Genomic DNA, 23,872 nt, shown 5'->3' with positions numbered 1-23,872 from the left:
ATCTGTCTCCTTGTGTCACATTCAGACCTTTTCTCTCAGTTTATCTTGGGTGGGCTATGAAAAATGTGGGTTTGAGCCCTTCTGCAGTGGAGGGCTGCAGTGTAAGACCTGTATCAGCTTGGATTAATTCCAAGTGGGAACATGACAGCTGACAAGAGTGGCCACCAATGGACATGGAATCAAGTGTAAAATACCACTGTACACTCTAGCAGGTGGGACTAGCCTAACACAGCAGACCATTCCAGTAGCACATGGATTGGTTCTGATCCTTCACCCCACCCTGTTGTTGAACACATTTCTGATTGATTCTAGATAATTGTACAATCAGGGGCTTGACCATAGGAATGGGAGTAGACAGAAGAGATTACCTGAGTATCTTTTGCTGGCTGAGCTGCCAAGGATTTGGGGTTAATTGTAATGGAGTTTGATAGCAAACCTCAGGTCTTTGCTGTATATGTAGGTTATATGATCACAGATTCACCATATATATGTCATATTGCTGTGCTGGATTGTGTTCCTCAGTTGTGTCAAGGTTCTTGTCAAGTATTTTGGCCTTTGATTATAAACCCACTCTACAGAGTATTCTCAAAGGGAGTAATTGTGGCAGTCTGCCTTCTGTCAATAGGTATGAAACTGGACCAACTGTTTCAAAACAGTTAGAAAATCAGTTTTTGAAAACACATACACTTGTACTTTGTATCTTCCCTCTCCCCTCCACCCTCAGCAGTGTGCATTCTTTGGGTATTTTGAGTCTGTGGGGTTTTTTAACTTCTGCCTCAGTTCTGGAGAGTACTCAGAATGCCCTTTGTGAAAGGAAGCCATTGGCTGTTGATCTGGGACAGGCTGCTGTGCCTCCATCAACAAAGGATGCCCAGTCACTGAAAGGGAGGGAAGTGTAGCTTGTTATCCAGCTGCAGATCAGTAACTTTCATTTCCGTGCACCTCTAGAACTGTTACTGCAGAGTCTTGTTGCAACCTATCTGAAAGTGAACTGTGCCACTTCCCTCATCACCAGCAGGGAAGTAGTGTGATTATTTGATACTTAGATTTCAGATTTCTTCATGAAGGAAACAGATTGGCCTAGCCTCCAAGCTCATTATCTCATAAATTTAAGTGAATATTGTTGCTGCCTTGGCAGTTGAAGTGCAACTTTCTTCTCCTTTGACAACTGTAAAAAATTACCCATTTTTATTTGCTTCTGTTTTCCATTAAATTCACTTCAGTTTATGATCATATTACAAAATAACATAGTGGGGTACTTCATCCACTGTTAACATTGTACTGGAACAGTACATGTTCTTTCTTGTGTAATGGAACTTAATCAGTTTTTTGTACATGCTTACTAATGAATGGACTGCTTCATGCAAAGACACTTTTTCATTTTGCACTGTATTGGAAGTTGCCATGGGTTTAGGAGAGACTTTCTGGGATTACCACACAAAGTGAAGGTATTTGTAGCTTCAGCTTGTGTAATGAAGTTCTTGTTCTTATAACTCAAAATTTCCTTTTATTTCTGCAATTTCAACTGTGAGTTCCCTTGAGGCTGTTGTCCCAACCCTGTGCCCACCTGTCCTCCCCCAAGTATGAAGGTTTTGTAGTTCTTTGCAACTTCTGTGGGCCTGCAAGTTTACATTTGAAAAATAATGGCCTCTTTGGCCATATTCTTCTTATTCCTGAAGTTTTGACAGAAAAGCTAAGATGAGCCACCTATGACAGATATCTCAGATAACTTCCTATTTTCAGAATTGTTGTAATAGTTTCAAATTTCTGACCTACAAAAGAAAATACAGCTTTAGGGAGGCCATTTTATGAGCTTCCTAAGGAAGCAGTCGAGATGTTGTCTCTCTTGGTTTCAGCTCCCATTAAGCTTTAAGTCTCTTGTCCAGTTTACAGAAAAAAAGTCTAAAACATGTATGTTCCTGTAATAGGAATGGATGGTGTATGGGACAAAAGTAACCAAATACTGCCTGTTTTTTCTCTCTTTTCTCTGACTAGGCAGTCACCAGCATAAGAAGGGAATGTAAGAGAGCTGGATAATGGAGGGAGGGCTGTAGTACTAGAAAATAAGAAGTGAGGATTTCATAGCTAGATGCTGAAATTGTGGTGGGAAGATTTAGTGTATTGATGTCATCTGTGAGATGCAACATTGTGGAAATCCAGGATTTACTCAGTTTTGTTAACTCCTCTGTTCATGGAACTATTTACTTTTGAGATTTTGAAGAAATTCACTAAAATTGTTCTGTGTGCTACCTGGTATATATTGCTAGCTTTGATCTGAGGCTATTTTGTTTTTCACTATTCTTGAAGTGCTTTTGTATCCTCTGTTACTGAGTTTTTTACTGATGGTGCATAAAAAAATGCATATTTTTGAGTCTGCATTATCTGATATGTTCCCTCCTCTATAGTACTACCTTTCTGTGCTAAGCAGGCAGTTATTTGTTGGCCAGAAATACTTCATTTTTCGCAGTTGCCTTTCTGTTAAGCCTTTTGAGCCAGCAGTGCAGGCTACATGTGCATTTTATCTGTTAGAACCTGCAGTCCATGTTCTGCAGCTGTGTTAGTGGTGTGACACACAGTCAGACTTTACCTGAACACTGTGAGTTGTCCATTTCCACCTGGAGCTGAAGAACTGTGTTCTGGTTAATGCTGAAGATGGTATTTGACCGTGCTGTTTATGCTGCTGGCAAATTACACAATGCCATTCATCACAAGTTACAGCTCTTTGGCTTTTCAGTAGTATGGGAAGGACTTCAAGGTGGTTTGTTTGTTTTAAAAATGAATGTAGTTTACAGAGATTTGCTCAGGTTTTCGTTGTCATTCCTTCCTGATCCAGAAAGTGATTTATCTCTCCCCAAACCCCAAACTTAATATGTTAGAGACATTTCAAATGTGTATTGTCTTGGCTTTCTAATATAATATACACATAGTTTTTATACAGGTATTTTTGAAATGGTGTGAAAATCAATAATTTATTTCAATGTTCATCATACAGGTCTTATTTGAATGCTGCATGGAGTAGTATCTTGGTTGCATGACTAGTTTCAGAAGGTGCATGTACTTTATGTGTTTAGTAAGGGATTGCTAAATGGAAATACTTATCCCAAAAAGAGTGTGCTGATAGGTCATATTTGTCTTGTATGTTGCAACAGCAACAAATAGTGGTTTTAATATTACTACAACAACTGGCAACAAATATTAGCTTATCTCATTCCACTGGCAAACTAGTTTGCTGCTTTTCTTTCTTTTGAAATATTCTTTTGCCTGTGATTTCATAACTATCTGCTTGTATTCCTGAATTTTATTTTTAAGAGGAAGAATAAACCTTATTATTAAAATAGAAGCAGCAGAAGCACTGCAGTTATTAAATATGTAAGATTTTTAAAAATTAAGAATTAAAAAAAAATTTATAATAGCTTTAAAATTTTGGAGTTGTTTTCCCTTTCTGGCAAAATATTCTTAATTTTTAGTACTTGTCTCTCACCAAAAATTTTGTTTTCTCCTCTCATTGCTGTTGATGTTTTATGAGAGTGATAGTGTTTGTGGTGATGAGCTCTTAAGGTTTAGTCAAAGGTGCTGTGATATTTCATTATTTTTAAATTTTATGGTTCCTTAAGCCTGGTAATTTATGAGAATCTTGTATTTTCAAGAAGGTTTGTATATTTAATTGTTTTACTGCATTCAAGAAACAAAGGGTTAAATCTCATCCTTTTTATTAGTTTGAAATTACTGATTAAAAGCAAATTGAAAAATCTTTTGAGGACCTGGGTTATATTTCAGTTTTTGTGGTTGTAGTTATGTCACATTTAAGAGTAGACTCAGTAGCAAGGCTGTTTGTTAATCGTGGTCATTTTGGTGGTGTGTAGGGATGAATTGGAGCAGGATCCATGAAATGTGCTGTGTAGTTAGATGATCCAGCTAGAACTGGAAAAGGATTGTAGCAAAGGGAACACTTCAAGGATCTTAACTGCTAATAAGGCTGGAACTGTAGGCTTTGGGGATGGTGAGCAAAAAAAGCCAAGGAGAGGGGAGGTGTGCTAAATGGAAACAGATAGGAAGGTCAGTAGGAATGCAGAGCAGGTATGGAGTTTCTCTATGATGAAGAGACTGGGGAGAAGTCCTGCCTTGGTTCAGCAGGAAAGAAGTGTTGTCGCGATGTGTCTTCAGGTGCTTTTTCATATCTTCTTTCTCTAGTGGGTCTGGCTGATTTTCTCTTCCATTTTTCTTGACAGTTTATAATAGAGTCAGGGAATTTAAGATGCATCAGTGTTTGCATATTATGTGTGGGTTTGGATGATGTTAGTCTTCCTTGACTGCCTGTGCTCAGAGGGATATCTGGGTGGCGAGTGGTGTTTTAACATTGAGTATCTTCTTATTGTCACTGCCTTCTTCAAATCATTATTTGTATGAGTGACAAACTAGCTCCACCCTTTGCCTTCTAACTGGCGTTTCAGTTCTGTTGCTTTTTTTGATCTAACCATGTTCATTCTACTTCTGTTTACTCCCTGTGGCACTCTTCCTCTAACTGCAGTTCAGTGCTACCATGCTTGATATTCCTTGGCCAGCTGACAGCTCACTTATCTAATGCACGTGGAGCCTAACGGTTTCATAGACAGGTACTACTTCTTGTCCTGGGCTTCTGGTCAGTAGGGTTTTTTTTCCCAACCTCTATAATGAACTTTACCCTGCATGTAGATGAACAGAAGTAATGGCTTCACAGAGGGGTGTGAACTCTTCCTATTTAAATTGCTAACTTACAACTCTGACTAATGTTAACGTGTTTAGTCATTTATTTGTTGGCTGTTCTAGCAGAAATGTTACTCAAGCATTCGTATAGATCATGGATGGAATTACAGTTCGTGAATAAATGAAATACCACCAGTTCTATTGGCAAATCTGAGTACCTTGTCCTCAGACTTGCTGTCAATATTTTTCTGAAAAAGCACAAGCAATCCTTAGTTGCCAAAATTACAGTTTTGAACAAATGTATGTTGTTTAGTAACATTTACTTTAAAGTTAAAAAGTATTTTTTCTATTTGTACGGTGTGTGTTCAGTTATATAGCCCAATACTTCATTATTTAGTTAACAGTAATTCATTGAAAGAACAAACTCTGATAGCAGACTCAGTTGAAGACAGGCATTTTAGCAAAAAATTTTGCCACTGTTAATATTTGAGCAGTTTGTAACGCACATAAATATTTGATTTATCACATATGTTTTACAAAAAACTTAAAAGTGAATCAATCTGTGTTCCCTGAACTGTAGAATGTTAAATGATGAGAGCACTTTTATTAATCAGCATGGTTAGAATTTCTACACAGGAGATTTCTGCATTACGTATTAAGTGATCTTGTTTGTCTTGATTAATTTTCTACTGCATATTTACATGGTTACTAGTAAACAGAGGGAGGGGGAGAGAGAGAGATGCATGTAATCGTTTTTGTAATTTTTTTCAGGTATTTTTAGCAGCAATGATGTAGCAGTATCATTTCCAAATGCAGTATCTGGCTCAGGATCTAGCACTCCCGTTTCCAGTTCTCATTTACCTCAGCAGGCTTCAGGCCACTTGCAGCAAGTGGGAGCTCTATCACCTTCAACTGCGCCTTCTATAACTACTGTTGTTGCTGCAACTCAGGTAAACCATCACAAGAGTTTAAGATAGAAAACCATTTTACTGACCTGCTTAATTTCAATGTCAAAAGAAACAGTAATATATTTGGAAAATAGGTTAATAAACATTATATGTGTTATGAAATGTTGTAGTGGCTGGAAGTTCCCCGTAGTATCACAGTCTTAATTTGTAGAGCACAGAGATTTTTTTAAATGTAGTCTGAGGAAGTGCTTATTAATAATAACTATATTATGACTAGTAGCATAAATGCTGGTTGCAGTTCATCAGTGTTCTAACCAATGTTTAATCAGAACATAAGAAAGGATTTTGATAAGTAAAATATGTAAAGTTTTCAGTTTTTTATGCAAAAATGGTGGTATGAGTTAAAGAGTGCTTTGTTTGGAAGATTTAACAAATTTAACAGCTAGGCTAGCCCTGGCAAAGAGATGGCCAAGGCTGACATCTTGGTAACAAATGAATGTTGACATATATGTTATAATTTTGTATTTGAAAAGTCATGCAAATGAAGATCAGTAGTTCATGTTTGACGGTGAAGGAATAAGGGAGGCATGGGAAAAGTGCAGAAGGGTGGCATAGTTGAAGTAATGAACCAGAAAAAACACCTTTATGATAGTTTTTTGTATGAATTTAAGTTGGACAAGATTACATTTATCAAGCTAAGAGAATACGAAGTTATAGTTGCAGAAAATCACCATGATTACTGTTGAAGTACAAAGGAATACTACAATATACATGGTGATTTTATACTCCCTGTTTCTTGCATTTTTCATTTCCTGATGGGGATCTCTCTTAGAATGAATGTATCAAATATATATTTTTTTGTGTACTTATAAGCAATGAACAGTGGTCTAAGATAGTGGATATAAACATGAAAAAATCAAGCTTAATGTGTGTATGTGTGCACAAGCAGGTGTTTATAGTGCATGGATAGCAGAAATGCTAGGTGAAGACCAACAGAGATTACATTGCAATATCAAATAGCAATTTGTTCTTATAGGTGGCAGTTCATATTTTTACAGAATTCTTCTGGACTGGTTTTCTAAAGAAATAGGGTGGTTTCACCCAAAATTGAGTGGTATCTCTTTTGCACAAATTGATAGAAACTACTTTAAAGAAGTTAATTAAAAACTTGGTACTTTCGGAAGTTCCCATTTTTATTTTTCATTTCCAAAGATCGTTTCACACTCTGACTCACTGACAACATTTAATTTGAACAGTTTGGAGTTTGGGGGAGGGGTTGTGTCATAGTTTAGTAGCAGGTTAAAAGTTTTAAAAAAACCCAAATAAGTCAATGGTCAGTTTTCACAGAGGAGAGGTTTGTCATCAGAGTCTTAGGAAGACTTGGCCTTTTGTAGAGCTCAACATATTCAGAAATGGTCTGGGGAAAAAAGGAGGAGGAGGAACACACACCAAGTTTGCTGATTATGCTGGGTTATGCAGTGGGCCATTATGAAGATCAGCTGTCACAAATTGCTGAAAGACCTCACCAGCCTGTGTTGACAAGGTGGTAAGAGGGCAAATAAAATCAATGTTAGAGGGAAAGGACAGTTTCTATTCAAAGCAGATATGGTACATGCCAAAAGAGGTACAAGAAGAGCCACGGCAGTGAACAATGGCAAAGAACAGCTTTATAAGGAGTGAGTAAATAGTGAGGGACTCGTGGCCTCAAAAAGAGACACTGAGATGGGATACGACAAAGGTCTGTAAAATCAACTGACATGGAGAAGTTAAATAAGCAAGAGTTGTGCACCACCACTTCTGTTTGTTAACCTCTGTCAGAAGAAAAACACATTGAAAAAGCAATTGGACAAAACCTGTATTTTATGAGTTAGGAAGAGAAAGATCATAGTGTTTTTTTCCCCTCATGTTGTCACAAAAAAAGAGAAGTATACCCTAGAAGATGGACCTTCTCTTACTGTTTAGCTGAACTAGAGAGCCCTCCATAGGTTAACTGCTTAAAATTCCTGTCCTTCCTTCGCCTTTGTTTCTTGTGAGTTGCCTTGGGGGCTTTTTTCTTTTTCATCCCCAAAGAAGCAAAGGAGTTGTGTAACTTGCCTCACTACCAAACTTGTTTTCAAGTGGTCATAGATTTACTTGTCAAGATCTTATTCACAGGTGTTACTATTTAAAGAGTCTTGGGTTTGAGGTACACAGGGAGATTGAAATAGTGAGTTTTGGTTGACAGCTGTAAAAGTGAGCTCCTGTATTTGAATTAACAAAGTCCTCCACTACTTCAGTGAGTCTACTTTCAGTGCATAATCTCTCTGCCTTGGAGAGATTCAGTCAGGAGATCCTACCTTTTTTTTTTTTTTTTTTTAAATCTTCCCCTACCCCTCATCCCCTTCCCATTTAGCGTAAATGACTGATTAAATGTCAAGGGTTAGGGTTTACCCACTTAGTTCTGCAAAGTTCCATCAGAGTGCTGTCTGCTTGCTGGGCTCTTGTGGATGTAGTCTCTGTTTGCCCAGCTCTTGACCATGGAAGTCTTCAAATAAGAGTGTGCTGGTATGTTTCTTGTGTAGTGTTCTGATTAAAAGAAAACCATCATCCGAGGTTATAAGCTAAGGTAAGCTTGTACCTCTGTAGCAGGTAAAAAATAATAGACTAAAAGTTAGGTTTTACTTAAACTATTAGTTAAGAGAGCAAGTATGACCAAATCTTGTCTGCTCACTTATTCAGTCATGTTAACAGATGGGTTCTTGGAATAGTGCTAAAACTTGGAATAGCCTCAAAGATGTGCTACTAAGGTGCATCCTCTAAGACTTCAGCTGCTTTTTAGATCTCTGTTGGGCATTTGTAATTATTATTTTGGGGACATCATAAATTTGTCAATTTTGGAAGGAAATTTTTGCACGTCTCTTGTTTTAAAGGATGTTAAGAAATTCTAAAGAGAAAGTCTTTGGAAAAAATATGTTCCCATAGAACATTTTTATCACGTCCATTATCTCTTCTGAAGTTCCTTTGGCTTTACTTCCATTAGGAGCAGTACAAAAGCCCCAGGATTTTCTTTAGCATTCATATAAATGAAGGAATGGAGGTAGTTATCCTCCTTTGTCTGATCCAGCTTCTAGGGGGAGATAAGGCTTATTTTTTTAGGTAGATTTGGAGTTACTTGTTAACAACAGAGGAATGTGAAAGCTAAGGAATCCTGAGATCTTTTCTGAATGTAGGGCATATGATGTTTCAGATGCATCTGCCCTGTGGTTTTTATTTTCTCATTTTCTGAATTAATCTAGTCCCTAATTTTGGATCTCTGTATTCCCCTGCTCATTCTCCAAATTACTAGTCTATACTATTTTTGGCTTCCTTTTTTAGTGGTTTTTTTCCTTGTCATAGTTTAAGTCTGCTCATCATTTTGCATGCTGTCAAGGGAACTTTCTTGTCCTTTTTGTTTTATATTCTAGCACTCGTGGGAAAATAAATGAAAAGACAGGAAATAGGAGCTCTATTCTTAGTTTTTGTTCCTTTCAACAGAGAAGTTAGGAACAGTTTTGGGAGCAATCTCTTTTATACCTTCCACAATAGCAGTGGAATTATGAAGGAACTTAATAGTACATCTTAAACAAGTAGATGTTCCTTTGCTGAAAACTCAAGTTGAGAGGGGTTTTTGCAGGTCTGCAGGAGGGGGGTTTCGGCATTTTCATGGGACAGTAAAATGCACCTACCTGATTGATATTGCTTCCAAGTTTTCAGTTGTAAACTCAAATTAGGGATGCTGCATTCTTAAATTCAGGATGGCCAAGGAAGATACTCCTTTGTCCACTTCTGTTTGCTATTCTTGTTCAGAGAAACACCCTGTTTCCTGCTGGTTTGGATTTGTGGTTCTTTAAAAATTCAATATACAGCACAAAGTAAGTGTGAGGAAGGAAAGAAGGAAAGTTTCAGGTTAAGCATCTGGAGTTTGCTAGAGCTGGGCAGATCTGCAGTGTTTTAAGGGATGGTTCTGGGCCATCCTGCCTGTGGATACTCTAGAAAATGGCTGGTCTATCAGCTATCAGTGTTTAATCAAATTTTCTTTGGGGAGTAGAATAAATACATGGAGAAGAAAGAAAGCCAAGCTGCCCTGAGTTCTAGGACTTCAGTGTGTGACAGATGTGACCTGCATTAGGTGGTTGGCTGCTGGAGTTTCCTGCTCTGCTCCCAAAGATGCACATCTCAACCATATGTAAGCTAAGAGTTGGTGTAATGCTCCTGGAGTCAGGATCAGGACATCTTAAAACTGGAGACTTTCGTCATGACATCAACAAACTAATTTAAGCAATAATCCTTTTTTTTGCAGTGCAAAGTAACTTAGTGTAATTATATTAAACTGCATTACACATGTAATCAGATGATTTTTAGAACTTAAGAAGAACTTTACTCTCTTTACATATTTTTCAGAACACTTCCTGAAGTATGTTCCTTAACATAGAAATCATTGAGATACTAAATGCCATAAGAGCTCTTAGGAAGTCCAGAGTGCAGATAGTATAGATTTCTGCTGCTTATGTGGTGGGTCCCTTGTTGGGAAACCTCTCACCTCTTAGTAGTTAGTCATTAAGGTAAAGCATAGACAGCAATTATGACAATATGCTAATATATTCCCAGGTGTCTCCAAGTAAGTTAGTTCATTTCTTAAGTTGAGTTTATACATTGTCATACAATGTATGTTGTTGATTTGCAGAGGGGATGTTGTTTGCTGCGGGTTTGGTGATTTTTTGGGTGTTTTAGGGTTTTTTGTTTTGTTTGTATTACGTTTAATATGAGTGATAATTAAAAAGAGACTAATAAAACATCTGGAGATAATGATGTTGCATGGTTTAAGCAGCATGCTTCCAGAAAAAGGAAATTAGATCCTTACTGTGGTACTAGAATTCTCTAATCAATAGAAATGCTGGATGCATGAAAACCAATTAACATATTTTATGTTCCTATCAAAACACTTCTTGATGTTAAAGTCTCTTGAAAGAGGCTCCTACCTACTTCAAAGGTAAAATATCAACATGGATCACAGGCTCTTCGGATTCTGAAATTATTTGGTTTTCTTTATAACTTACCCAAAAGATAAAAAAGGAAGTTTCAGCACATCCAGAACAAAAAGAAATAATTTTTAACAGTATGTTGCTTGTCTTTGGGACTCGTTGCCACAGGAAATTGCCAGTGCTTCGTGATTTGGAAAGTGTGCTAAATGCATCCTTCAGTACGTTGTAGACAGAGGGGTTTGATATTGTGGTGTAGGATGTCAGTGCAAAACAGAGGCTTTCCTTCCAAACCTACTCAATCATATTTGTGTCACAGCCACTTAAATTTCAGTCTTGCAGAATGAAAATGGGGAAGAACTGTAGTAGTAAAAGTTTTTCCATCAAAATTCTCTTGATTCTCACTTAAAAGCTGTTTTAATTTTTATCTACTTCTGGGCAAAATGGGTAAAAAGCTAATTTTCTTTTCATGCAGTCTGAGGATTTTTGGGGTGGGGGAGGAGGAGAGTAGCAAGGAGGAAGAATTTACAGCCAGAGGGAAAATTCCTTCTAACATGTGACTCAACCAGAAGAACAAAGGAATCATAGTTGCAAGTAATCTAGTGTTTAGCCCAATGAAAATCTTGTTTTCCTCGTGCTTCAGAAAGCTTGTCTTCATGTGGACTTGTGCAGTGTGGAGGTAGTCTGAAAGGCAGTGCAGGGTTTTGCACAGTGCCACATGCTGAGACAACTGCATCAATGTTTCGCTCTAGCAATAAATGTTTTCTGCCTTCAAGCTGAAGCTTATTTAGCTTGGCTTATCTGGTGCTGCTGTAGCAACCATCAGTCTCCAGGCAACTGAGGCACATTGACCTCTTCGTTGAACTGAGTGTAGCACTACTTCAATTTAGCTGCCTGAGACAATAATAATGGTGGTGAATGTAAAAAGTGTGAAATTTTCTAGTTTGTATGCAATGGAAATAATAAAACAATTTAGATGAAACAATGTTTAGGCCTTACTTGAGAAAGATTTCAATTGTGCATGGTGTGTGTTTGTTGCAAGCTGCAGAGTTGGTTGATGAGGCAGTGGCTTATAGGCCTTGTGTAAATGTTGAGAATCTTCCAAGCATTTTTGCACAGCAGCAATTCTGCTGCTGAAGGTGTTTGTTTCATCATTTTCATAGCAAAGACTGTTGATATTTAGATAGTTAAAATGTCCATGCTTGTGAATAAGTACCTGATTCTTTATTATTGCTCTTTTTGAAATTATAGATTATATTGAAAGTAGTTACTTTTCTCTCAGATTTCAGAATTATTTGCCATATTGCAAATGTCTTACTTTCTTTGGAATACTGGTATGAAGAAAATAGATTCCTCTATGGATATACTGAGTTTGTCTCCTAAGAAAGTAATTTCTCTACTAGTCAACATGAGAGTGAAGTTGAGATTCCCCGTACATAGATTCAAGTTTTTAGGTAAAACAGATTCGTGGGCAAGATACTGCTCCCATGTCCATGTAGAGCACATAGAGTTTAAGTGCTGTGAAGACAGAGGGAGATGGAAACGATAGAACAACCAACAAGGTGAAAGGGCTTTGTGTTGAAATGATGGCTCTGTTTTCAGTTAGGCCTGTGGAGGAATCCCAGGGTCTTATCTCTACAAAGCCTCCTTTAAAAAACAAACTAAAACCTGAAACAAAACAAAACCCCCAAACAAAAAAAACCTAACAAAACAAAAAAGACCTCTTAATGAGGTAGCATTCTAGTAAGTTTTTGTAAGTCTCTTTTTAATGTCTGGTATATAAATAAATAGATCTTATTTGCTTTAAAATTTATATAATATCTAGTTAGTCAACATGAAAGAGAGGAGCAAAGTGGTAGTACAGTTGAGGTTATAGTGTTTTCACATTACTGGAAGATAGGCCTTCTATCCATGTGGTTTTTTAATGACTTTATGTGCCCTTGTTGAACACTGGGCAGAGGTATAAATTAGTTTCTGTAGGTGTGCCATTAATTTTTCATTTTGCCTTTCAAATCCCACTGTGTTTCCCAGTTGTATTCATTCATGCCTTTCTTGGAAAATACTTGACTGCTGGTGTTTGAAGGTTAGATGGTTTCATTTAATTGAAGGATTTATTTGTATGTGTAATCAAAACAATTGATTCTCAAAGACAGTATTTGATTATTAGCTTCTTCATAAGCTAGAGTCTTCATTACAGCTAGAAGTTCAAAGGATTTATTTTTGCTGCAGACAGAAAAACTACTAGTGATGTGAATAATGTATGCACAGAATGATGTCACAAATACAGTTTTCCTGACAGATTTAAATTATGACAATCTGTACACTTGTAATTAATGTTCTTTTTGAATAAAAAGTTGATCTTTTCTTCTGAGACATCACAAACCATTTTCCTGATTTTATTTTAACATTTCCAACCTCCTAATTATACTCTCCAGTTAATTATTTTATTTCAGCCAGGTGGCGAAAACCTTTTTTGTGCAATTGGACCTTGATTATCTGTTTTTAAAAATCCCCAAACTTTAAAGGCTTCAGAGTGCTTGGATGGTAATGGTGGCAGTATGTGAGGGCTATCTTTTCAATCTCAGTGGCGCTTTCATAGAATGAATGTGTAAAAAAACTGCAGTGGATGTTTGGGTTTGACTTGCATTGGTGATTGTGAAAGCAGGTGAGGTGAAGTTTGCTGTAAAAATTCACTTTGATTCCAGTCATCAGTAGTGCTGTAGGTTTATTCAATATTGTTTATATTATTTACAAGTGGTCAATATTGTTTACTTTAAATTTAGTTATGTTCAATTTAAGACAGCCAAAACATGTATTAAAATATGTAAATCACAGTATCAGGTTAATTAAAATATATGAATAGTAATTATCATACTACAGATTTATATTGTTTTGTGTTGTGCTAGTTGATTTGAAAAGTCTGATGATAATTTTCAGAAGGAATGTGGGAACTGTATTTTATTAAGGATTTTCTGTGTTGTCTTCTATCTGTGTTTCTTTGCATATAGGAAAATAAACAGGAATTTAGATCTTTGATTTTCCATTGGAAACAAGGTGATGGATAAGCATTCTAAGATTTCTTAGCAAATTCTGTATTTGTGGTGAAAGTCTTCAAGGGTTGTGTTGCAGGAAGGGTTGCATGAGAAGGTGTCCATGTGAGAGGACTCCTCTGTGCTGCTGTGCTGTGACCACCCTTGGCTGGGGGTGCTTTGCCAAGGGGCAGCTGGCAATTCACAGGAGGGACTGATGGGGGGCATTGGTGGGTCCCTCACCTCTCCTAAATGCAGTTAGATCTTGCACCATGAGGACTGAAAGAACAAAAGGAAGCTATAGCATGTTCTTCCCATTGCCTTCAACACCCAAACAAAAGCCTTAAAAATTCTAGGGATAAAAATAGTATTTCTTCACTTGCACAGGTTAAGGTAGGAAACACAAGGCAAGGTTGCTTCTGCTGCTGTCACTTGATGGGCAGCTCTTTTCACCTCTCAAGGAAATAAAATATTTTTTATATATGCACACTATAAATGTTTATTATAATTATGTACCTAGAATTAGTATGTGTTCATATTTAATCTCATTTAATTTCAGTGCAGGCTTGAATTAATTAATTGTTCAGATAAATGTTGCTAGCCATAGACCAAAATGCATCAGCTTAAGATGTCTTCTAGATGAAGTAAACTGATGCTAACACTTGGTCCTGTGCTTGAATTTCCTTCCATATTTCATGAAACTAGACATGTATGGAAAATGCTTGTAACATCTCAGAAGGGTAGCAGAACATCTTGCAGAAAATTGAACTTTAAATATTATTTGCATAGAAATTTTTTGTATGATTTCAGTAGTAGTTGGCCATAGTAGTTAGTGGTATCTCTAATGCTCTTTATTTCTTGATTTTGTATTAGTAGGAGCAAGGGTAGTTCTGCACTTCATATCACAGCATCGTGCTGTGATGAATAACCTGGTATGATTGGTAAATGGTGTGACCCCAACCACAGGAACAATGATATGTTTTAATGTTAAACAAAAAGTAAAATTAATTTTCCAAATTATTTTTGACAAAAAAAATACTGGCGGAAATAGGTAATTAGGTAATGTGTCACTAATTGTAAAATATTATATGATATAACACAAAGCTACAATATAGCAATGACAGTTTTTACAGCAGAGGGGAAAAGGGCTGTTGATTGGATATAAACTGATTAAGAAGCTGTCTTGGAATTGGTTGTTCTGGCCATCCTTGTTGTCCTATCACGAAAGGAAGAGAGTTCAGTAATGGTTTAACTACAATTAAATCCCTCCCCTTTCTTTGTGGAAACTCAACTGTAGGCATTTCAGCATTAGCCTAAACAATGGTTTTGAATATGTTAAGCCTCTAACAATTAGGGAGCAGTTTGGGGCATTGAATAATGTGGAATGATGCAATTGAACCTGACAGCTTCAACAGTCAGCCTACTCATGGGACCCAAAAGTTGTTCACACTTGGTTTCATCTCTCATCACACGCTGAGTATTAAAACCTTACTGGTGTGGAGCTGAGACAGAAATGAGGCCTGTTATCAGAAAATATTTCATAGCATAAAACTTGAAAGGAATGGGGGAAAAGGCATGTTCAAAGAGTCTCAAAATTTTGAGACTCAATCTGATTGCATACAGTTAAGTATTGTCTCATTTTTCTCCCCTTTGTTTTTTTCTGCTGAAAGAACATGTAACTTTTGATTGAAGGGACTGCTTTCCCTGGAAATTTCAGATAGGAGTAAATGTTCAGATATAAATGCTCTGGAAACTTTATAGTCATGCTGTTAAATACTGTCCTGGAGTCATGCAAACAAATATAAAACTATTATAAATATTTCGGAGGACATTTATATATATATGAGTTAAATGTTGTTAATGTGCAAATCTTGGTTTTTAATTAGAAGAATATGCTTGTACTTTCTCTCTTGCTGTAGAGGAAGTGTTTTTAAACATCAGTCAAATATCAATCATTTCTTACTGCACATGGGCATTCTCTGAATTACTGTGCATTGTCCTTCTGTGCTGCTCTGCTGCTTATGACTTTACTGATTTCTTGAACATACCATAAAGGAAAGCAGTGTGTTGTATAGCTATAGATGGGCTTAAATCCTTCTGCTAAAATATTTTCAGGAAAATTTGCTGCCTTTTCAAAATAAATACTTAGTAGTCTTGGGTTTTTATTAGTTCATACATTTTGATCATGTATTGTGTTGAGTGTTTAAATAGAAACAGTTGAAATAAAGAATAATACAGCCCTAAAAGTTCAGCATTTTAGAACATGTGTCAGTCCTGTGACCTTAATATGTATTGACAGGATGATTGCGCATTTTTAATAAATGCTTGCTACAGCTTGTTTCGACTGTGAGTGAAACATGAAGCTCCTGTTTCACCTTTAAATAATGTAGCACTCCTCCACCTTCTCTACTTCCTTGTCAGATGAAGTCATCACATATATAAGAAAGCTTCACAAATCGTTACTCTTGTCATTTTACATTGCTGTTTTAAAAAAGTATTTTCAGAGGTTTTTTATGTGCCTTCAACTTACTTGAAAAATTTGTGTCTTTTTGCTTTAAAAGTTGCATATGCAGGATGGCATTGGAAATTGTGTAGTTCCAACTTGTAAGATACCTTTACTATTATTTTAAAATGCAAACAAGGGTAATGTTTAGGCTGAAACCACTACTTGTGAGAAAACTAAAGTTCTTAGATATTGTTTAAATCCTGCTAAGTCTTTTGATCTGTTATATCAACCCACTTAGCAAACGTTTAATTCCTTTGATGTCTTCTGTTTTGTGGTGTCATAGTTAACTCAACAAACTTTAGCAACTCCCTTCAAGATACTTAGGTACTTTCAGAACATTCTTAAAGCTATTTGTGCAAGTTTCAGTCAAATAGATGTGTATTCCCCTTGCTTATTATAGCTACCATACCATCATAAATCAATATATAGCTGCCATTGCACAGTTTTAAGCAGCCTTGCAGTGAATTACATGGACTGAGAGCTAAGTATAGAAGCTTCTATGTAAAAATGTGAGCAGTACATACACTTACTGGAATAAAACTAAATATTTTAAGGAAAAATGCTAAAACAAAGCAGAACTAAAACCTGGTGTTTGGAATTTAAAACCTGCCCCCACCCAACCCCCAAAACCATGAGTAGACCTCATACCATCATATAAACTTCTGTTTTCCTAGTCTGACCTTTTAGATATGGTTGAGTGATAATACTGGTTGAATCTCTTAATAGTCCATTCTGCAAGGTTTTATCAGTGAAAGGATTTGACTGAGGTTTGTTCGGTTTTGAGGGGAAGACAGCTGAAGGTTGCTAGGAACAGCAGCAGTTAAGTTGAAACTGCCCTATGGGCATTTTTTAGAGAAAAATAGCAGGAGCTGTGCAGTGTTGGTGCCTTCGTCAGTGTCACAGTATAATTTGTATTGTATTTTGGAAGCTGTTGTACCTGGGTTGATGGAAATGCCTGCATTATTTTTAAGACATAGAAATAATTCAGATTAATTCTACTAAGGATATGCAATTCTTAAAAAAACCCCCAGCAAACAACCAGAAGAAGTAACAGCCAGATTTGAAGTGACGCTGTGGTTCCATGTCTAGCGATCTTGCATGTACCTATAAACTGAAAAGTGAACGAAGCCCTGATCATTGTAAGCAATTACTTGTGGCTTTTTCTAACTTTGTGACAGTAGAAGAATGTAAATATCAGGCACAATTTCTCACCAGTATATAGTAAATAAAGCATCATTGAAAACAGTTGTGTGAATTCATAAAAGTCCATTCATCAAGTTTAATATGTTGGCAGAAAGCCAAAAGTTAATGGTAGTGTGTGATTCTTTCCAGAGACATAGTTTATACTCTGTAATATTTTGCTGTAATAACCAGTATGTTTCCCCTGTCTCTTGTGTGCAGTTATGCATGTCAAAGTGTCCCACAAATTGAGTTCCTTACTGTTCACCTTCTTTTTTTGTTTTTCAAAAAAAGTTTCATTTGTAAAGGTTGTCTACATTTTCTTAGAAGATTGATTTTAAAATCAGTGATCACACAGGTTTGTGTAATTGTGATTCTACCCTCTGCTCCCCCCCCACCCCCCACCCCAGTCTTTACTTTGTTCTGAAATAATTTTTATCAGGTAGGAAAATGCCTTTAAAATAAGCAGCCATGCTGTTATTTCTTTGATTGCTTGTCTCTGCAACTTAGCATTTGACACAAATCTTTTTTTCTTCGAAAGGGAAAAAGCATAAGCAGCCAAGGAAGAAGGTATTTTTATTGCATTGGATTATGCAAGATTTTGGCCAGCCTCCTTAGCTTCATCTGTTTAAGGGTTCATTTTCGCTTGTTTGGCACAAGTCCCAGCAGAGACCTTCAGAATTGTGGTTAGCAACATGAATGAACACAAACTTTGGGAGCTCTTCAATAAGTAGAGCTGGCCAACTGCCAAAAATACAGTTCCTTATATGGGGTCAGGGCAAAGCTGTGGTTCCCGGAGCCCCCTATTGTATAGAAAACATACTTGTAATGGCTGTTTGCGTTCTTTAAAATAAAAACAAAACAAAACAAAAAAACACCAGGCTTCCAAGTCTATCAAAATAGGAAGTAACAAAATACTGTGCACGTTTTACTAATGACGGAGTCGAGCAAAGGAAATATGGCTCTGTGTAGTTAAACTATAGAGCTGAAAGTTGGACCTTTTGACCTCCACAGCCGGCTTGTGATGTAAGGAACCCAAGCATTTGTGAGACATCTGTTGTCTACCTGCCCTTATTTTGTAAATGGTTTAATAAGATTAAATAATTAGTAGGATAACCACATGGTCGCCGTGCTACTAAGTCCTAGCATTGAGCGCATACTTCAGGATTGCAAGGAAGTCTGCCTGTCCTGCAAACTGTGGTTGTTTTAAAATGCACTCTAGGTATTTTTAGTATTTGCTACAGTACTTTTTTATTAGAAGGGTTTTCTTTAATTAGAAGATCTTGCCAGCCACAAATACAACACACTTTAAAACCTGATCTGTTTTTCGAAGTACTGCAATTCTGTTTCTATACTCACAAATGGAAAACATTTTTCTTTGAAATACATTGTTTTAAAAAGCATTCAACGTGCAAAAATAATTAAAGTGCATTAAGAAGACTTCTTTAAAATACATTTAGCATTTCTTCCCATTATAAAAAACAATTCAAGTTTTATTTGGTTTCTTGCAGGCAAACACCCTACCTGGATCTTCTCTCAGTCTGCCTCCATCCCACATGTACGGCAATAGGCTGAATCCAAATTCAGCCATGGCAGCACTTATAGCTCAGTCAGAAAACAGCCAAGCAGGTAAGCTTCCTCTGCCGGTGCAAATGTGCAGCTTCACAGAACTCCTTGTTTTTAAAAACGTTGTTAAATTGTGTTTTTGATTTCTGCTCAACTTTTGGTTATTAAATGTCTGTACAAAGTTGTTCTGTGTTGGAAGTAAATTCTCGGTTCTGTGGAACAGCGCGGGTTTTCTTCCCCCTTTTTTTCCCTCGGTGTGTGAAATGTAAATGTTTAAGCAGAGCCATCAGCAGGCAGGAATGCACCAGTGTCTCTTGTGACTCCTGTGATTGATGCGCTCAGTTCCCAGCTCTTTGCAGCCAGAGTGACACAGCTCTGGGTTTTGTCGTGAATAGTTGAAACCTTTATTTGCATAATTCATGAAATTGCATTACATACAAGTTCGTGTGAAAGAGATCCCGTTAGAGAACTTGTGCAGCATTTAATAATCTTGTGAATATTTACCGATTGGCATTTGGTACCGCGGGCTCTCCGCTGCGGTTTTAATGAGCCGCTGGCTTTGCTTTGTTTCATTCCCTCCGTAAGGATTTGTTGACATGTCGTAGTAGTCATGCCTGTTTGGGGGAAGGGAATGAGTTTAGCAGTTTACCAAGAATGGATCAGTCATGTCTTTGCCCTCCAAGGGGTCGGAGGTCGCTTGACTCAGAATAGGGGGAGGGCAACCTTGAAGGGGGCAGATAGGGTTATTTTATTGAGAGGCCATAGGGAAAATAACCCTTTTGAGTCCTTCCAAGCAAAACGTTTTCGTATATTTAATGAGGCCTTTTTTGTTTGTTTTACTACCTTTTTAGCAAGGGGCTTTCCTATGCTTTGCTTATAAATAGGAATTAGTGAATTATACGCTTTCATAAAGTTTTCAGTAAATTTGCAGAATAATGCGTGCTTGTTAGATGGCAGCGGTAAGTTTAATACGTTATATATTTTATGAGTTGTTTTGGGATGCAAAGTGTTAAAAAAATACAGAGCATCAGGATTTGCTGTGATAAGCATACAGATTAGCTGTCCACAGCTGTGATTCATTACTTTCACCGTACAAATTAAAAGTGGCTGAGGGGAGGGTACTGCAAATGCAAACCACGCTTCTGTGCTGTAAAACTGAAAGGAATGAAAGAAGTGAACATAATCCATGGCCTGGTACAGCCTCAGAAATGTGTAAGGACAACACCTTACATGCTACAGTTCAGCAATCTTAAACTAGTTACTTATTCACTCTTCAGCAGTAACTACAGATAGAAGTTGAGATTGAAGGTATTTTAAAAATCTCTACATCAGATATTAAAACTCTTATCTAAGAAAAGGCGATTTATCAGCTGTGAAATATTTACACTGCAGATCAAGATCTCGGAGATAACAGCCGAAGCCTTGTTGGGAGAGGAGGATCACCCAGAGGAAGTCTCTCACCACGGTAAGTGTTATTTACATTGGAGAGTGCAGGCAGAGGAAATGTTTTAAGATTTGCAAACTTCACTGTCTTTTTACCAGCAATACCAAAGTGTTTTAAAAGCCCATCTATATATATAAATATAAACACACGTGTATAAATATATGTATTTTTGTATCTATATATCCTTCTAAAAAATCCCTAATACATCCAGAGAGCTAAAATTGTACTGAAGTTTACTTTTCTATCAACTGAAATTAGGTTTACAAATTAAGGTTTGTAGGTAAATTAGTTTACTCCCTTACTTAAGAAATGGAGTCTTGCTTTAGAGGGATTTATCTATCATTTAATCCATATGTATTGCTTATCTCCTCAGATTTGTCACCACAATCCTAGTTTAGTAATTACAAAAATTCTAGAATCCCATATACTTAACAATGATCACAAGAATAAGAAACATTAAATATCAGTAAAAATTCCAAGCAAATATTTTCTTCCTTTTCCCTCAAAACTTCAAAATTTATAGCGATTCCCTCTAGAAAAAAGTATTTTTTTGTTCTGCTGCAATTCACATTTGCTAGAAAACTTTGAGATAAGAATTCTGCTGAAACTGTATCATGTTATTTTGTTTTAAAATATTTACTGTTAAAATTTCAATATTGTGTTTTAAATATTTCAGTAATATTTTCTGTGTATTTTAAGCAATTCCTTGTTTAGAGAGCTTTATTTTCCTTACTGGATCCAATATGAGGTAGATTTTATTGTGTTATTACTGTGTTTTTTACTTAGGGACTAACCATGAGAGAGATTTATCTGAAAAAAAAGATTTATCATGAAAAAAATTTTACGATCAGTTAAAAATGCTAGTTACACAGAAATAGCATTATAATAATGAATTTTATTGCTATAGCATGTGTTTATTATGGAAATTTATAATAAATATCTCCAAATTGGGTAATTTAATGTACATGCCTGGTGTTGTTGATCTTGTATTATATTTCTTAATTAATCAAAAGATGTCTTGCTGGATGGGATGAGATTATCTGGTATAATACTTAGGTGTTATTACCTAGTCATGAACTTGTTTTTAAGTTTTCCAGTGTTGCTTCTAAAATAATAAATAGAGAATTTACAAATTAGATGGTATTCTTAGCATAAATATGTATACTTACATTAGCATATAAATTGATCTATACAGACAAGGAATTTCAGAGAATTTTGCAAAGGGAAATGCTCAACAATTAGGAAATTACAGAACTTTTGATTTTATATTAAGCAGTCCTCTTATGCATACATATTGTGGTAATTACAAGTTTTAATGCCTTTTTAGTTAATATGCAGAGACCTGATCTTTGCACTATGTGCATTGGTCATAGCTGTGTTCAGTCTGTCTTCTGGTCAAATACTCGGGAAGGTAAACTTCTTAAATGTGATGCTTCTACAGAGTGTGTATGTTCAGGGCATATACAGTCCAGTACTTGCAGCATGGTGAAATACCAACTGGTTTTGATGGGGATCTTGAAGGAGATCTGGATGATACAAAGGCCACCTCAGTGCTCAGCTGAAAAGCTTCCTGCAGTGTACGGAAGCTGCAGCACTTTGCAAGGAGGAGAGAGATTTTGCTTGGCAGGGTTGTTCAAAAACAAGCCAGAAAGGGGGGTGGGGGTGGGGGTGGGGTGAGAGAAAGCAAGGGGGAGAAATCGGTGCTGTAGTAACAGAATTGAAAGATGAAAAACTTTAGTTTGAAATACCTAGCACGGAAAAAATGTAGAAAACCTACTCATTCAGTTAAGTTCAGTAGTCAGCGAATTTCACCTCTGGTTTGCACAACAAAAAAGATTACATGTATGTCAGGGGTTCTGAAATGTGTAGGTAACTCCCCACTTTCCCCACTTCAGTAAATAAGTAACTCTGGTTACTTAAAGTACGGTTTATAGTGAATAAAAAGCTAACTTAAAAAAATCTGCTATCTGGAAACTTTGCAACTCCAAATGTTACCTGGTTTATCTATTAAAATTATTTAGCTGCTAGTTCTGACTCGGGTCCCTTTGAAGCTTATGAGATACATAAATAACACAGTTCTCCGAGAGAACCATGTGATTTTCAGCGAGTTGCTTAAAATAAAAACACTTGCAGAACATTTGTTTGCTGTTGATGACGCAGCTGATTGCAGCTCTTGGGGAGGACATATGTGACTCATGAGGTTGTATGGTCATTTCCAATTCATATTGTTATATCTTTGTACCCCAATATAACCACAGCGTTTGATGTTTAAGCTGTCGTATTTTAACTTTTAATACATATATGAGAAATATAAATATACCTGGGATATGTGAGCTGTTTCCATTTTGCAAAGGAATTGCTGCTTTTCCCAAGGTAGCACTTAAACTTTTTTTACCCCATACTTAACCTTAGATTTAAAAATGTGTTATGTAATACCTGGAGCAAAATCTCTATGTATGCTTATATCTAAATGCAGTATTGCTTCTAATTAATGCTCTATACTATAGGTAACTGTCCCAAACTTAATCAAAAAACAGTTGTGAAAGCAGGCAAGCTGTGAAACAGGGTTCTCATCTCCGTGGCAGGATTGGACCAGTCCACACAGCACATTTATAATCCTTGGAAACTCTGATCAAATACTATTTGGAATAAGGATTCAACCCTAGCATGCAGGAACCATATCCTGTCTAAAGGATGAGCAGTTGGAAGAGGAGAGATTGAGTAATGTTGCAATACACAGAAATCTAGATGTTTTTTTTTTCTTCTCTTGTATGAGCTTCCAGTGAAGGATTGCAGAGGTTACACCATCATGTACTGCTTTGTTTCTGCCTTTTCAAAATTGATAGGAAGCAGTCCAAAGCCCAACAAGAATTTTGTTGGTGATTTATAATTCAAAAGGCACAATCTGTTAGGGCAGCATTATGTCCTGCTCAGGAACATGCAGAAAGAGAGAGAAGTTTCTGGGGGAGTTGTTCAGTGGTTTTATGTATTTGTTTTCTGGTTTTTTATTGTTTTGTTTTGTTTTTTTAAAGTGGGTTGTTTGTGTGAAGTGTAAGTGTAGTACCTCTGTGTAGAATGTTTCTGCATAAACTTCTTCTTGCTGCTTCAGCACATCGTGTAAACAGTATGTTTTGAAACTGCTTTTGCTGTCTCTGTGCTGAACTGTTGCATGGTGTTGATTTGTCATCTCTTGTCAAAAAACACTACCTTGGTTACCCATTCGTCAGGGCTTTTTGTTTTAACAAGTGCTTTCCTTTCTTCCTGCATGCAAAAGACGAACTATTTATAAATACTTAACAGAGCTCTTAAGTCACCTACTTAAAACCTTTTCTCGTAAAAAATCGCTTTGCTCTGGTGCCTACAAAATGCTCGACAGTCATTAGGTAGCTAATGTGCTGTGACCACTGCTTATTACGGTAATCATAATTAACACACTGATTTCCTGAGCTCTCTGTGTTGTCCTGTACCGGGACTGTGGTGGTCTTGTTGGTAGGTTTGCACTAGGGGTGGAACAGTGCAGCTGTGATCCCATGATGGACCAGTTGCTTGCAGTGATAACT

At 36.7% G+C, this 23,872-nt stretch overlaps 1 protein-coding gene across 5 annotated transcripts in view; it reads left to right on the top strand.

The window, feature by feature from the left end:
- The window catches only part of MLLT10 (MLLT10 histone lysine methyltransferase DOT1L cofactor), a 124,187-nt gene that overhangs the window by 86,514 nt on the left and 13,801 nt on the right, over positions 1 to 23,872 (top strand). For all 5 annotated transcript variants that reach the window (XM_071428838.1, XM_071428837.1, XM_071428835.1 and 2 more), the window contains 3 exons: positions 5,455 to 5,633; positions 18,814 to 18,931; positions 20,261 to 20,333. In XM_071428838.1, the coding sequence (XP_071284939.1) occupies positions 5,455 to 5,633; positions 18,814 to 18,931; positions 20,261 to 20,333 (370 nt within the window). The remainder of the gene's footprint in view (positions 1 to 5,454; positions 5,634 to 18,813; positions 18,932 to 20,260; positions 20,334 to 23,872) is intronic.

This window comes from Agelaius tricolor, unplaced genomic scaffold, assembly GCF_023055355.1.
Source record: "Agelaius tricolor isolate 1412-34295 unplaced genomic scaffold, bAgeTri1.0.p SCAF_6, whole genome shotgun sequence".
In the NCBI taxonomy this organism is placed as follows: domain Eukaryota; kingdom Metazoa; phylum Chordata; class Aves; order Passeriformes; family Icteridae; genus Agelaius; species Agelaius tricolor.
The sequence above is the reverse complement of the archived record's forward strand: the minus strand, read 5'-3'. Positions and strand labels throughout refer to the sequence as shown.